This window comes from Taeniopygia guttata, chromosome 5, assembly GCF_048771995.1.
Source record: "Taeniopygia guttata chromosome 5, bTaeGut7.mat, whole genome shotgun sequence".
In the NCBI taxonomy this organism is placed as follows: Eukaryota; Metazoa; Chordata; class Aves; order Passeriformes; family Estrildidae; genus Taeniopygia; species Taeniopygia guttata.
In genome coordinates, this window is record NC_133030.1 from 59,168,401 (window position 1) to 59,181,248 (window position 12,848).

The window sequence follows — 12,848 nt, forward strand, 5'->3', positions numbered from 1 at the left end:
AACCACATCCCAAATATTTTCTCCATCCCTGCATGTTAATCCCATTATGAAGTGGAGCTCCCTGGGAGGGCAGAGAAGGGTCTCCCAGGAACCCTGTCTCACTTTGGTCTGTGGAGGGGCAGGATGGACTCCTGAAAGGCAACAGACTGGAATAGCCCTGAGCCTCCAGGGCTCATTAACTCTCTTTGGCCACATCTGTGATTTGCTACAATGATGTCTGGAGCAGGAATTTCCACCCAGTCTCCAGAAAAGTCGTCCTGCACCCTGGGCTGATCAGCCACTGCAGCAACCTCCCTGTTCACCACAGACACCTGGTGACTTAGATGAAATCACGCTTGAAATGTGAAATGTAAATCAGGGGAAGGCATTAATGGCAGCAATGTAAGGGCTCAGTGCAAACCTTCCCGAGATGAACTGTCCTGACCTTGGCTGGACTGACAATAAAAGTGTGACATCATGTGCAAACAAGCTCTAAATTCAAACCAGGTGCTGGGAGCTGCCTGGCGTCGTGCGGCTGCGGCGCAAAGCCCTGATGTGTGAGCAGGGATGATGCTGGGGCAGGAGAAAGGCTGAGCACGGCCAGCACACACTGAGCAACAAAAGCAGGCAGCACAGGACTCAGTTCTGCACTGCATGGAAAATGCTGGGATTTGTGCTCTTCGGTGCCAGTTCCACTTGGGGCAAAAACTAGTAAGTAAATAGAGTTGCTGGTACTCCTTTCCACGTATGTGGACCTTCCTGCAGCTCTGGAATCAAGCCAGCAGCACAATAATGAGGGGGTTTTCCATGTTTGCTTATACCCAGGACTCCCCTGGCCCTTGCAAAGTGCTTGGAGCTGCTCTCACAGGACACAGCTATTGGAGAGCACTGTGACTTACAGCCAAAAAGCACATCCATGCTCCAGAGCCCCTCCTGGCCAGCCATCGTTCTGCTGCTACCCCCTAAGGAAATGGCCTCTTCCCCGTGACTGACCCTCACCTTGCTCAACAAGAAGGGTCTCCATGAGCAGTTTTCCACCCCATTATGCACCACCAGGCCAGCTTCTCACCCTTTCCCCACATCCCAGAGGCAGTGCTGGCACAGAGCTGTGAAATAAATTTTGAAAAAAACTGAATTTATCCTTGTAAGAGAAACACTTTTGATAGCCCTACAAGCTTCCACTCTGCTTTTTTTGTAATTTCCTGAATACAACTGACATTTTCAGAAGCTCTAAAAATCATGCATACACGGGGGTCAGTTCTGTTCTTGGTAGGCTCCTACCTGGCAAGTGGTTGTAGCTAAACCACCAGTAAGTTTGGGTTAGATGCATTCACTTTCAGCTGAGAGACACTGAGATTAGTTACATTTGTTAACTTCCAATCTCCTGATTCTTGAAGAACACCAGCCTCTGAAACAAATTCTACTGGCTCCTGTTCACAGATTTGCACAGAAGAGGCAGGTTTGCTGTCCATGAACCAAAACCTGGGAGGACAATTTCTCAGTTTTTGCATCCTGGTATTCTGGAGAGCACAGTCCAATTAGTAAAATCCATCACTGGGAGCTGATTGGCCCAGGAGGGGCAGTTGGGAACATTTCAGGATGTGCTGCAAAGCATCACCTGCACAACAGAGTGGGGATCACACACACAACTGTGTAGAGTGTAATCTGTTCTTTATTTTTTGCTGGTCATTTTTTGGAACATGCTCTGGCTGTTCCACAGTGACTCTGAGGCAAGGAGAACTCAGAACAGAAAATCTGTTGTACAACATACAGGTTTGACATGAGCTGGGCAATTTTTTCATCCAGATCATTATTAATTGCTTTTGGGAATTCCATTTCCATATGAACCATGGCTGAACACTACTGAAGCACACAAATACCAAGACCACCACCACAAACTGCAGGAATTACAAAGCACTTTTATAATACTGAAAATTCCCTCCCACTGGCAGTAAGTGCAAACATGTTCAAAGGTTTCTCTGTATGGACAGCAGCTGCAACGAATGGTTTCAACACCAAAATCAACTGGAAAACAACAATTTCAGGTAAAGTGTTAAATTAAATCCAACTAGGAAAGGAACTCTACAATAATCCTAGTTCTGAGCACTGTTGTTTAGCAGTCTCCTTCCTGTCATGCTGGTTAAAAAATCCACTCTTCACACCCAGTTTACCACAGTCCAGCTGAAACTTGAGAAGCCTCCAAATGGACAAGGAATGGAAATAAGAGAAAAAGAGTAAATAAATCAAAGGCAACCAATTAATTTTCATCTCTCACATTGTTCTTCCTGCTCAACTGGGGAAAGGGAACTTTTCCAAGTGAGTTCAGAAATGCTGTGGGTCCCTTCATCCATTCCTGTCAAGTCTTCAGTGAAGAAGGTTGGAACATGCTGATGACAGGCAATAAAGCAGAATCACTGAAATTCATAAATCTGGAAATTTGGAAGAAAAAATATATGTATGCAATAATAATGAAGAAAATATTTGTCAGCATTTAAATGAACTGAGAGTTCCACAGTGGAGGTCTCTTCTGCTCAAAAACTTCATGGCAGTACACAATTGTAGAAAAACCCTTGAGAGACACAATGCACAGCACAGCTGTGGGAGATGAGAAGGATAAATTACTCTGGTTTTTCACTGTGGACAACAGTCATATCTTCTAAATTTGGGAACAGAAATTCTTTCTCTGCCCTCTCTCCCTCCCTTCATATTTTAAGTTATGAACTACAGAAACTCAGAAGGAGCACCATTTCTAGAGTTTTTTTCCAGATGAAAGGTAACAGGCATGCTGTAAACCCCTGTGCTCTCCTTTCTGCAGCCAAAATGTAATAACAGAGCTCAGCAGAGCTGTGAATTACTTGCATTCATCCTCATCAAGTATTAACTTCACACACTGCAATTCTTCATTCCAAAGTCTACCTATCAGGACAGTCAGTCAGCAGCCAGGCTAGTTAGGGTAATACCCAAGGATTAAAACAATACTGCAGTGCTTTCTGCACCACTACAGGAATCCACTGTAAAATGAACACTGTATTTCAGGTATTTTTTCAGTCATACTTTCAAGATGATGCACACAAACCAAACTGCCTAAGGGCAACAGAGCAGTACAGTGCACGGGAAGACTCAGCTTTTTCAGGGAGAGGATGGAAGAGCAAAAGCTCAGCAAAGCTTTGCCAGCTTTCTGTCCCCTCACAGATAATCTAAGTATTCAGACTTAAGCATTACTGGTTAGAGTTTAAAATAAAAGTGACTGCAGTAACCTACCAGTACTACTCAACAGTATTCCACAAGAGCAGATAATAAATGAGAAATAATTTCCAAAAATTTCTAATATACTCCCTAAATTCTAGTGTCTGACAAAAATCCGAGTTCATTCTCATCAGACTAAGATCTCCTGTTTTCCAAAGAAGTTTTGGTTCAGTCAGACAGAAAATCACTTTCTGATGTACAGCTGTCAGTGCTGACTCAAGGTACACTTTTACAAGGTATATATTTAGTTTTCTACAACGAGCATCTGAATCCCTGCAGTGTAACAAAGCCCACGAGACTCAGCTATCAAAGGGCAGCCACAGGCAGGGAAGCAGCTACACCTGGTTAGCAGGAGTTTGAATTGGAAAAATAAAGGCAAGTTCACTTTTTAGGCAGATAGTGTCACATCTCTTGGTCACCTTGGTTTTCTGCTGGGTAAACATGCTGACAGGAGCCACTGCCAGTGCCACAGGAGGGACTGGGAACTCCTGGCCAAGTGTGGATGTGCTGTTTCTGGTACTGCCAAACTATTACATGGAACTCAAGAAACCTCTTCTAGAAACTTTTTCATAAAAGTAACTGCAGTCTTTTCCAGGGATGTTTTTCTTTGGGATCCTACCAAAATTTCTGAACTACCTCCCTGGCCTCACCACATGTGTCTGTTTCTAAATTAAACTCCTAGGTAGAAGGATACTTCCAAGCAAAAAGGATTTCTGAAGCAGTACTAACCTGCACCATTTGGGTGCCTTCAGGCCATCCATCAAAAATGAAAAGTAACTTCTGGGCCCTGAGAGAGCCAAGTGATCTGCTGGCATGAGAAATCAGGAATAGAGAAGGTGATTCCAACTCTGCTATTTGCTGTTCCTCCCCTTTAGACTGGAGAGGATCAATCAGCCTTTACTTCCTTAGGCATGAAATCTCTGAGGAGATAAAGCCATTTTAGGGCCATCAGATCCCACCTGACAGAAGCAAATACTAAAAACCTCCCCATGCTCTCAGCCACTGCTTTCAATCTACTAAAATCAGGAACTTTTCTTGTGGGTGTCCAATACCCTTTCCAACAAAGCCCAGCTGGTGTTGAAAATTGCATTCACATTCAGGGGGCTAAAAACTAAGAAATAATAAAAGACTATATGGAAGTTCATAGACATCTGAGGTAAAATTAAGGTTCCATAAAAGTAAAATTTCCCTTTGTTTTCAACAGAGGCAGATGTTCATCTTTTAAGCCCAAATCTTATCTGACACACAAAAGAACATAAAATATAGAAACACTTTAGTTCAGACCTGAAAGATTTGTAAAAATGGGAATGAGAGAAAAAGAGTCTTTCACTTGGAGGAATACTGAGTATTTGAGTACTACTCAAAAGTAGCTATTAATTGAAAAATGTCTATTATTAACGGCAAAATGAAAACATCAAAACAAAATGCTACTACAAGCTATTATACTTGATGGACAAAGTCTGCTATTTTAAAAATTACATCAGGATGACTCAAGACTGCTGACATAGAAAAACTGTATTTTAAAAAACAACAAGTATTATCATGACATGCCCATTAAACTGAGCTAAGGCAGTTGGTCTTTGGATCCATCTTAGGATAAATTAGGTTAAACACTTGGAATCAACAAGTTCTTAATGTGAACTGGCTGAAATTTTGGAAATTAGTCAAGCAACAGAAATCTTTCAAGGATTAGGACAATGTGCATTATCCTATGTGCATATATCTCATTATGCACAAAAAGACTGATGTAATGTCTATTCACCTTGTTGTTTTGAAAGGACAAGTTATTTCAAGTTTCTGTTTTGTTCATCTTGTGCCCTAAACCATTTTTGCATTGCAGAAATTCTTGACACCTTTTTACCTGTCCTTATTATATCATCAAAACTCATGTTTTAGAATGGCAAAGATGAATTGTCCAGTAACTGAAGAGTGACTCAAGATTAAAGAAGGACCATCAGTAATGGAGCTGAAAAGAGCATTACTTCTTCCTTGGCAGCTTTGGTCAGTGCTCCTTTGGGGTGTCCAGCACTCACTGCAGCAGTGTTGGCACCTCTCTGGTTCTTGCTGTCTTCCTGAAACTCAGTTCAGACAGTGTCAATAGCTGTTATTGATCAACCCAATTGACAATTATTAGAACCAAACTGAGAAGGCCAACACAAACACCAAAAATAACCAAGGCACATGCCTGTGAAGAAAGAAAGGCAAAAATTAATGTTATGAAAGTCCACAAAAACAGGTACAAACAGTGTCTTTTAAAATAATCTCTAATGTTTCAAATCACTCAGTCTCCAAACACAAAGAATTTAGTGGGAAACTAAACCAAGCCTGGGATAGTTTTCTTGGGAACTCCTGGAGCAGCCTGGTTTCCCTGCTCACACTATCCAGCTGCACAAAATAGAATTTGCCCTTTACAACTCTAGACAAATCGAGAAACTGATTAGTATTTTACTCACAATACAATTAAAATTACAATGGATTTTTTACTTTTTTGAATAGCCAGATGATGATAAAACCGCAGTTCAAGAGGCTGCAGCTTGCTGATTTTTAACAGGCCCCAATCCTGCTGGAACTAGTCATGACTTTAGATGGTCAGAGGGCATCATTATTAGATTTTCTTTCAGATTCCCTCTTTTGTCAATATAAGAGCAGCCCCATGAATCATAAGAATGGCAGAAAGACTATGTATAAACAGTTTGCCAGCATTTTGGCCACTCTGCTGAGCAGTGGTTAAATGAAGACAGACAGTTACAGTGCAAAAAGCAGACTCCTGCACAAATTCCAGCCCAGAACTTAACCTACTACAACAAAAGAGAAACCACAAAGAGGAGGAAAAAAAAAAACCAAACAAAAAGGAAGAAAGCTAAACAAAAAAAAAGATGTTTTTGTGAAGTATTTTATAGAAAACAAGCACAAAAACTGTTGCACTTAAATGCAGCTTAGCTTTGTCCCAAGTGCCCAGACAGAGTAACAGGTAAAAACTGAGCAGAAACTGGATTAATAGTCAACATCTGAGAACTACAGGGAAAAGCACATTCTCAGATCAATGGTCCAGCACATGGACATGCTGCTTGCCAAAAAGCTCTGGTGAAGAAGGAGTTTCAGAAAGACCAGAGCTACTAGGAAGGATGAAAGAAATGCTCAGAGATTTTGTGAGCTGCAATGAAAACAAGAGCTTTGCCCCTTGGATTGTGTGTTCCACTGTGTATTAAAATGCATTTAAAATGAGCCTGTTTAAATATTATTAGTGCAGATGAGAAAACAGAAAACATACCCCAAGTTTCTGTGGTGATATAAAGTCCTCTCTGTTAAGTTTAAGATAAAATAGTCCAGGATATACAAAAAGTAAACATGTTGATGTGGTTGAACCTTTAAAAAACAGAAAGCAAGATTTTGTTCAAAGAAGACTGAAGTACATTGCAGAATCATATACTGAATTTCTGCAACTTAAAATAAAACCCAAGAAAACCAACCACCACAAGAACTTACCAACTACTCCAAATACATTTTTTATGTCTGGCACATACATTGCAAACAGAACAACAACTGCATTCAGTGTTAAGGTGACAAGGATATGGCAAATCCACGACTCAGGAAGATGAGAGAAAAATACCATCAACACAGCTTTCCTTGCCTACACAAAGACAAACATTGTGTGGGTAAATACATACATACACACACACACATACTTTCTGATCTTATCTCCATTCCATAACCTTAAGAATTACATCATTCCAGATGTGAAAGAACATTTTAAAAATCAAAATGCCAGATTAGTGATAGTTTAATGCTTTGTCTCTCTGTAGTGTAGAATGTAATTTATTACTGCATTAAAGCAAGATTTATCACATGGTCATTAGTCTTAAGAAATTACTGGCCCCTCCCTTTTTTGGAGGGACAACAGAAGGCCTGGGGGACAGTGCTTTGTCTCTTTGAAAATGCCTGGTAGCCAATGTCAGCATGTTGCCAACTGATACATAATCTCTACAGTGCTTCCATACACAGAGTTTTGCCTGCACAGTTTTTGGTCCTAAAAGAATAAATTTTAAATTCTACTACGTTATTGATAAGCTAAACTAGGGGTTTTTTCATGAAATAGGTCTATATGTGTTTTTAATTTACAATTAAATTGAGTTTCAAGTATAAGCGTTTTTGTGTGTGTGACTGCGTGCATGTAGAAAGGAAAAACCAAGTCAGCAAAACTCAATTTAAGAGAAAAGAAAATCAAACTAAATAAACTTTAGAAGTTCTGAATTCTCTAAATTAAAAACAATGCTCTGGGCTAGTTTTAATCTGAAATCTGTCTCAAGAGCACAAATTAGCTTAGTGGTTAGTTGTTATTTTGGAGCTTTCATGGAACATATGCAAATATGTGGTCTTTGATCAATCACTTGACAAGCGAATAAGATACACAAGACTAGATGTGACTCAAGAATTGCAGTCTGCAAAACATTAGTGACCAGTGCTCCCTGCCAGCTGCAGAGCTCTCAGGAATACTCACTGGGAAATGGATGAGAGGGACTGTCAGGAGCACAGCAAACAGAATGGCTGCTCTCACAGTCATGATGATGGTATCGTGGGGCAGGTACCTGGAGTAACCTTGCAGCAGTTCAGAGTCCACTTTGTCTGCAAACAAGACAAATTAATTGCTTTGTTAACCACTGGAGAACTAAAGTAATTAACAAGGCATATTAAGGTGACATTCAAATGGATCCATCTGCTTGGGGGATGCAGATACACTAAGAGACAAAATCTTCAGGGAAATGAAAACCCTCAGGAAGCAAGGCCAGGCAGAGCCTCTGCTGAAGGCAAAGATGCAAAAAAATTCAAAAACATGAAGGAGACAGCATAAAAAAAAAAAGAGGAAAGTTAACAGCAAAAGTCAGAGCACTGAGAGTGTTCTGCTACCCTGATTTTTTTTTTTTAAATGTTAACTCTGTAACTCTGCTTTTTTGGACTTCAGAATAGACTGAAATTTTCAAAGTCTGGTCACCCTGTGAAGTTTCAAATTCACAGAAAACAGAAGAAACCATCTGAACCACAGAGAGATGAAACATGCCTCATTTCAAAGAGGGAACTGTTCTTTTGTTTCCAATTTAAAATAAAATGTTTTACATTTTCTCAGACTGGTATTTTAGGAACAGGGAACAGACTTTCTCTGTTTAAAGAAGTAAGTTAATTAAACAAGACAACCGAAAAGTGAAAAAAAGAAGAAGCTTGCAAGGGGGAAAAAAACCAAACCAAACAAAACAACTCTCTTACAGACATCCACTCTTGATTCCAGCATTTCAGGCTCCTGAGTCTTAGAGTTACTAAAGGAAATCAAAACCCAAAGCATTCCCAGTGAAACAGACTGAGAGGCTACACTCAAGACAGGGTCTGGTCCCAAAGAAATCATGGCAGTAAAGGTAACAGGAACTGGGATGGCTTCCAGGATTTTTGTTTCCCCTTCTTATTAAGATTTCATCTGGACAGATAATTACCCTGCACTGCCTACTGAACCTCTCTGAGCTCCACTTAAATTTATATTCTCCAGCAAACCTCATGGAGACAGTCAGGAAACAGCAATAGTGCCCAGTAGGTTATTAGGGCCTTCAAGACTCCCCATATAATTTTTTCTAAAGTTTCTGGATATCTAGGGAATATTTTCAGACATGCTCCTACCTGGGGGTAAAAGGTAGAAAAGTCTCTAAAAATCTGACATTATTAGATGCTGAAATCCAATATTCTTGGTCCTTTGTCAGACACCATCTCATCCCCACAATCAAGAATTATAATTGAAATAACTGAAAGGAAAAGAAATCCTAATCCGAACTTTTATTTACTGCCTTACAGCCTCCTATTTTTATTAGGAGACTGTATTATCTAGAATTATTAAATTCTAAATTATTTATAAGTTTTATTAATTCCAATCAATGAAGATTAGCATGTTATCATCTCATAACAAGAATTTTCAGAAGGTATCAGAAGGACCCTCATGGATGACTGTTATGCATTTATGTGACAGCATTGGTATGAAACAACAACAGAATCAGCAAGTAGATGAAATTCAATAAACTAGTTGTGTTATCATTGCTGTATGCTGTATCATTGCCCTACTTCTGCCAGGGCTGTGATGGACCTTTAAAAAAAGTCCACTCTGTAGAAAAGGGGTCTGAATCTTTCTCAAGTACAAGAATGCCAGACAGAAGAAGTCATCTATGTTTAAACTCTGATAAAAATCTGTACCCAGAAGTATTTAGAAGTTCAAATGTAGAGTGATAAATTGGTACTGCAGCACACTGACACCTAAATTCTACAGCAAATGAAAATGTCTGTAGAATTTGGTAGGGCAAGTGTGATATCCCACCACTCTTCTGATTGGCAATAAAAAGTTACAGTTACTTCATCAAATGTCAGCAACATGTCTAAGAAATGTGCACTTCTTCAGTTCATGTATCAAACAGACACATTTCTGGCTGCATGTAAGACCAGAAGCATGTGCTGGAAAACCCAGCTCAAAGCCTACCCTTTTGGATTTTTAAAATCTGAGGGTTCAAGAGTACTAATGCCTGAGGCATTCCAGGCAGAAGACATTTCTCATTCATCATTAACTTTTGTTCTAAGGAATACCTGAAGAATACACTTACCATAAAATGTCAGGTACCCAAAGAGAGCAGACATAAAGTAAATTAGGAAACTCAAACCAATTCCTGTGACAGTTACATTCTGCATTCTCCTTTTGGATGGACTAAAATGGAGAAAGAAAAGGAAATCAGTGTTGTTTTATCTGTATTGAGGATGATTAAACACAGCACAATCTATACAGTACCTTGCCTTTAAGGCCACTGAGTATTTGCTGAGGTATGTGCTGATATTTAGGAGGTTTAAAAGTATTTTTTTTAATCTGGTTATTAAAAGGGCACTTTTCAAGCAGATAATTAACACTGTCCCCATCTTGTATGGAATTTAGACTTCCCACTCTTTTAAATTAAAATTGGGATTTACGAGGATGATACCTATTCAGAGCCAGGAACAGAATCTATGTCAAAAACTGAATCAGATATGGCCAAATGCAGATTCAGTTACACCATAAAAATTGACTACTGAAGTACCTTAGCAAATGACCTTTTTCTTCTCCTGATTGTCCAGGGCAGGACAATATCCTGACACTGATGATGGAACTACATTTGCTACTTTTATCTCTAAGAGAGAAAAAGCCAGTACAGATTAAAACTATACATTTCCCAAAACCATGAAAGCTCTTTATTCTGCAGTGGTTGATAGCACTGACCTAAAAATAAAAATTACTCAGGATTAATTATGGGAAAGTATTACAAAAAAGGTTGCAATTATATTTTAATATTGCATGTGTTCATACATTACCTTTGGAGCTCACAATAGATTGGCAAGACTGAGGTATGGCACAGAAAAGAGAAGGCCATAGTTGGTATTGCATAAGCACTCTGAAATAGAAAGAAAACATCTTGTAAGTTGTTTGCTATTACTGCTGGTTGGAAAAAATATCTGTATGAACTTAGAATTCAGTTCAAGTGCTGGAAATCAGTGGAAATATTTCTAGATTAATGCTATAAGATAAATCTCCTCAAGGCAGAAATGGAGTCTCTAAATCAGTTCACAAAAATTCAACCTTTTCAAGTCATGTCAGTTCAAGTGGACACAGCTCAGTTTCATCATCAGGGGAAGTCATGCTGCCTATAAGCCAAAATCTAGAAGATTCTTTTCTGACTATACTGAAGCCAAGTACTTATGTAGAAAGAGCAGGATGTGTCCTAGAGCCAGTGAAATCCTCTAAGAATTTTTCCAAAATCTAATATCCATGGCTACCTGTCAAATTACTGATTCCTTCACCCTGACCTCACTATTTTATTACTCCTTCAGAAAAAATGTGGGTAAAACATAACAGGAAATACAACATGCTTTGGCATCTGAAGTTTTAAGACTTCAGATGTAATTAAAGATGCAACCACACAATTAGTGGTGTCTTATTCCAAAAATTTGTAATAAAAGAGATGAATCATCTAGTACAGCTTACTGCAATTTCCAAGTAGAAGAAGCTGAACTGCAACAAACCCTTTTGTGCTGAAATAATCAGGCCCATACTGGTAAAGATATTCCATTTTCTAATGATAAAGATAACTTTGAAAAAGAATTAGAGATGAGTCCCAAGATTCTTCCAAGCACAAAAGCCCAGAATCTCACATTAGATGTATCTGGTCAAACACCATTTCCTCTTTGATCTACAGATAACATTTGTCTGATGTTTGCATTGCCCAAGCATTTTTTTTTCCTTCCCTTTTTCTTGGGACAGTAGGGTGGACCTTTGTTTCTTCAGAGAAATGCAGCCACATCCCTCCTAGATCTCACTACAGATTTACTTTTTTCCCTTCCTCCTCACCTCCCAGAGACCAGGGCTCCACATGACACTTCCTCTACTGCAAGCCTTGATGGGTGGTTACATGATTTAAATGCCACGTTAATTAACAAATACCAGAGCTGGCACCAGTGAGATGCACAAGGTTGCATGAGGCCTGAAGAATCAGCTTCAGGTAAGGAAAAACTAAGGTTAGGTCCAGGCAGTGTCAGGAAAGCTGCTCTACCCTGCCAGGAGCTAAGAGCACACAGCTAAGTAGCACCAACTTCCAGCTGAGGGCATATTAAGTTGCCTTGGTCTGATTGCATGATGAGACTGACCACTGCTTCACCTGTTATACTTTCTTTTTTGGTCATATTTCCAAAATATTTTCATAAATGCTAACTTGGACAGTGAGCCTTCATATTAAAAAAAAAAAAAAAAAAAAAGTAAGACTGGATAGCACTTGGCAGCAGGTACAGAAAATATTTCAGCAGCCCATAACGAGTTTTACACAAGGACAGCTTACCCTGGGTACGGTTTAAACCCCAATTTTTTAAAAAACACCACCCCCCTTCAAGTTTGTGTATTGTTAATAGAGATTACCTCTTTTGAAAGATGAAAGAGCTTTGCTTTACAATCCCCAGTAGAATTTGAAACCTGTAAAATATAAATGCAGAAAAAAAAAAAAAGGCATAATGAAAGAATAAGCCCAAACCACAGAAACTTTTCAGATTCTGTGATGATTAATAAAAGAAGGAATTTAAATTGCAAGCCATTCTGAAAGTGTTAATGTAAAAAGGCATTACAGTTTACTAGTAAAATTAGAACTTCAAACCAGCATGCACTTTACCTGTAAATTCTCTATGGCACTACTCAGAGGTAGGGGACAAGGGATCGACCATTTTTTAATCATAACCTGCAGAGACAGCATATTTCATGTATGAATGATATCCTAAAAATCAGTTTTCAATTGAGATACACATAGCTGAAATATCAGCCTGTTGGAACACCCAGCAGGGAGCTACACCCCCAGTAAATTATCAGGCCTGCCAGAAGGAGACTCGACAAGAAAAGCCTGTCAGTGCCATTCCATCCAGCTGCTCACCCTGCACAGCTGGCAGCCTTATGGCCCAGGGATCTGGAGGTGGGGCACTGCAATGGGCTCTGACATGAGCTGAAATCCAAGCAGCACTCCCAGCCCCTCTCCCTGGGCTCCACAGCAAGGGCCTCCCGGCTGGAATTGCTGCTGCCTTAGCGAGCCCAGCCTCGC

The 12,848-nt window shown here is 39.7% G+C and overlaps 1 protein-coding gene across 12 annotated transcripts in view; it reads right to left on the reverse strand.

Annotated features, from left to right (window-relative positions):
• Positions 1 to 1,633: 1,633 nt before the first annotated feature.
• The window catches only part of SLC38A6 (solute carrier family 38 member 6), a 38,536-nt gene continuing 27,321 nt past the window's right edge, over positions 1,634 to 12,848 (reverse strand). For 3 of the 12 annotated variants that reach the window (XM_072930522.1, XM_030275167.4, XM_072930525.1), the window contains exons 9-16: positions 12,429 to 12,494; positions 12,182 to 12,235; positions 10,588 to 10,667; positions 9,852 to 9,952; positions 7,724 to 7,848; positions 6,712 to 6,856; positions 6,497 to 6,591; positions 1,634 to 5,410 (exon numbers count right to left, since the gene is read on the reverse strand). In XM_072930522.1, the coding sequence (XP_072786623.1) occupies positions 5,330 to 5,410; positions 6,497 to 6,591; positions 6,712 to 6,856; positions 7,724 to 7,848; positions 9,852 to 9,952; positions 10,588 to 10,667; positions 12,182 to 12,235; positions 12,429 to 12,494 (747 nt within the window). In that variant the 3' untranslated portion in view covers positions 1,634 to 5,329. The remainder of the gene's footprint in view (positions 5,411 to 6,496; positions 6,592 to 6,711; positions 6,857 to 7,723; positions 7,849 to 9,851; positions 9,953 to 10,587; positions 10,668 to 12,181; positions 12,236 to 12,428; positions 12,495 to 12,848) is intronic. The other 9 variants (XR_012056562.1, XR_012056561.1, XR_012056563.1 and 6 more) reach the window with 9 other exon arrangements.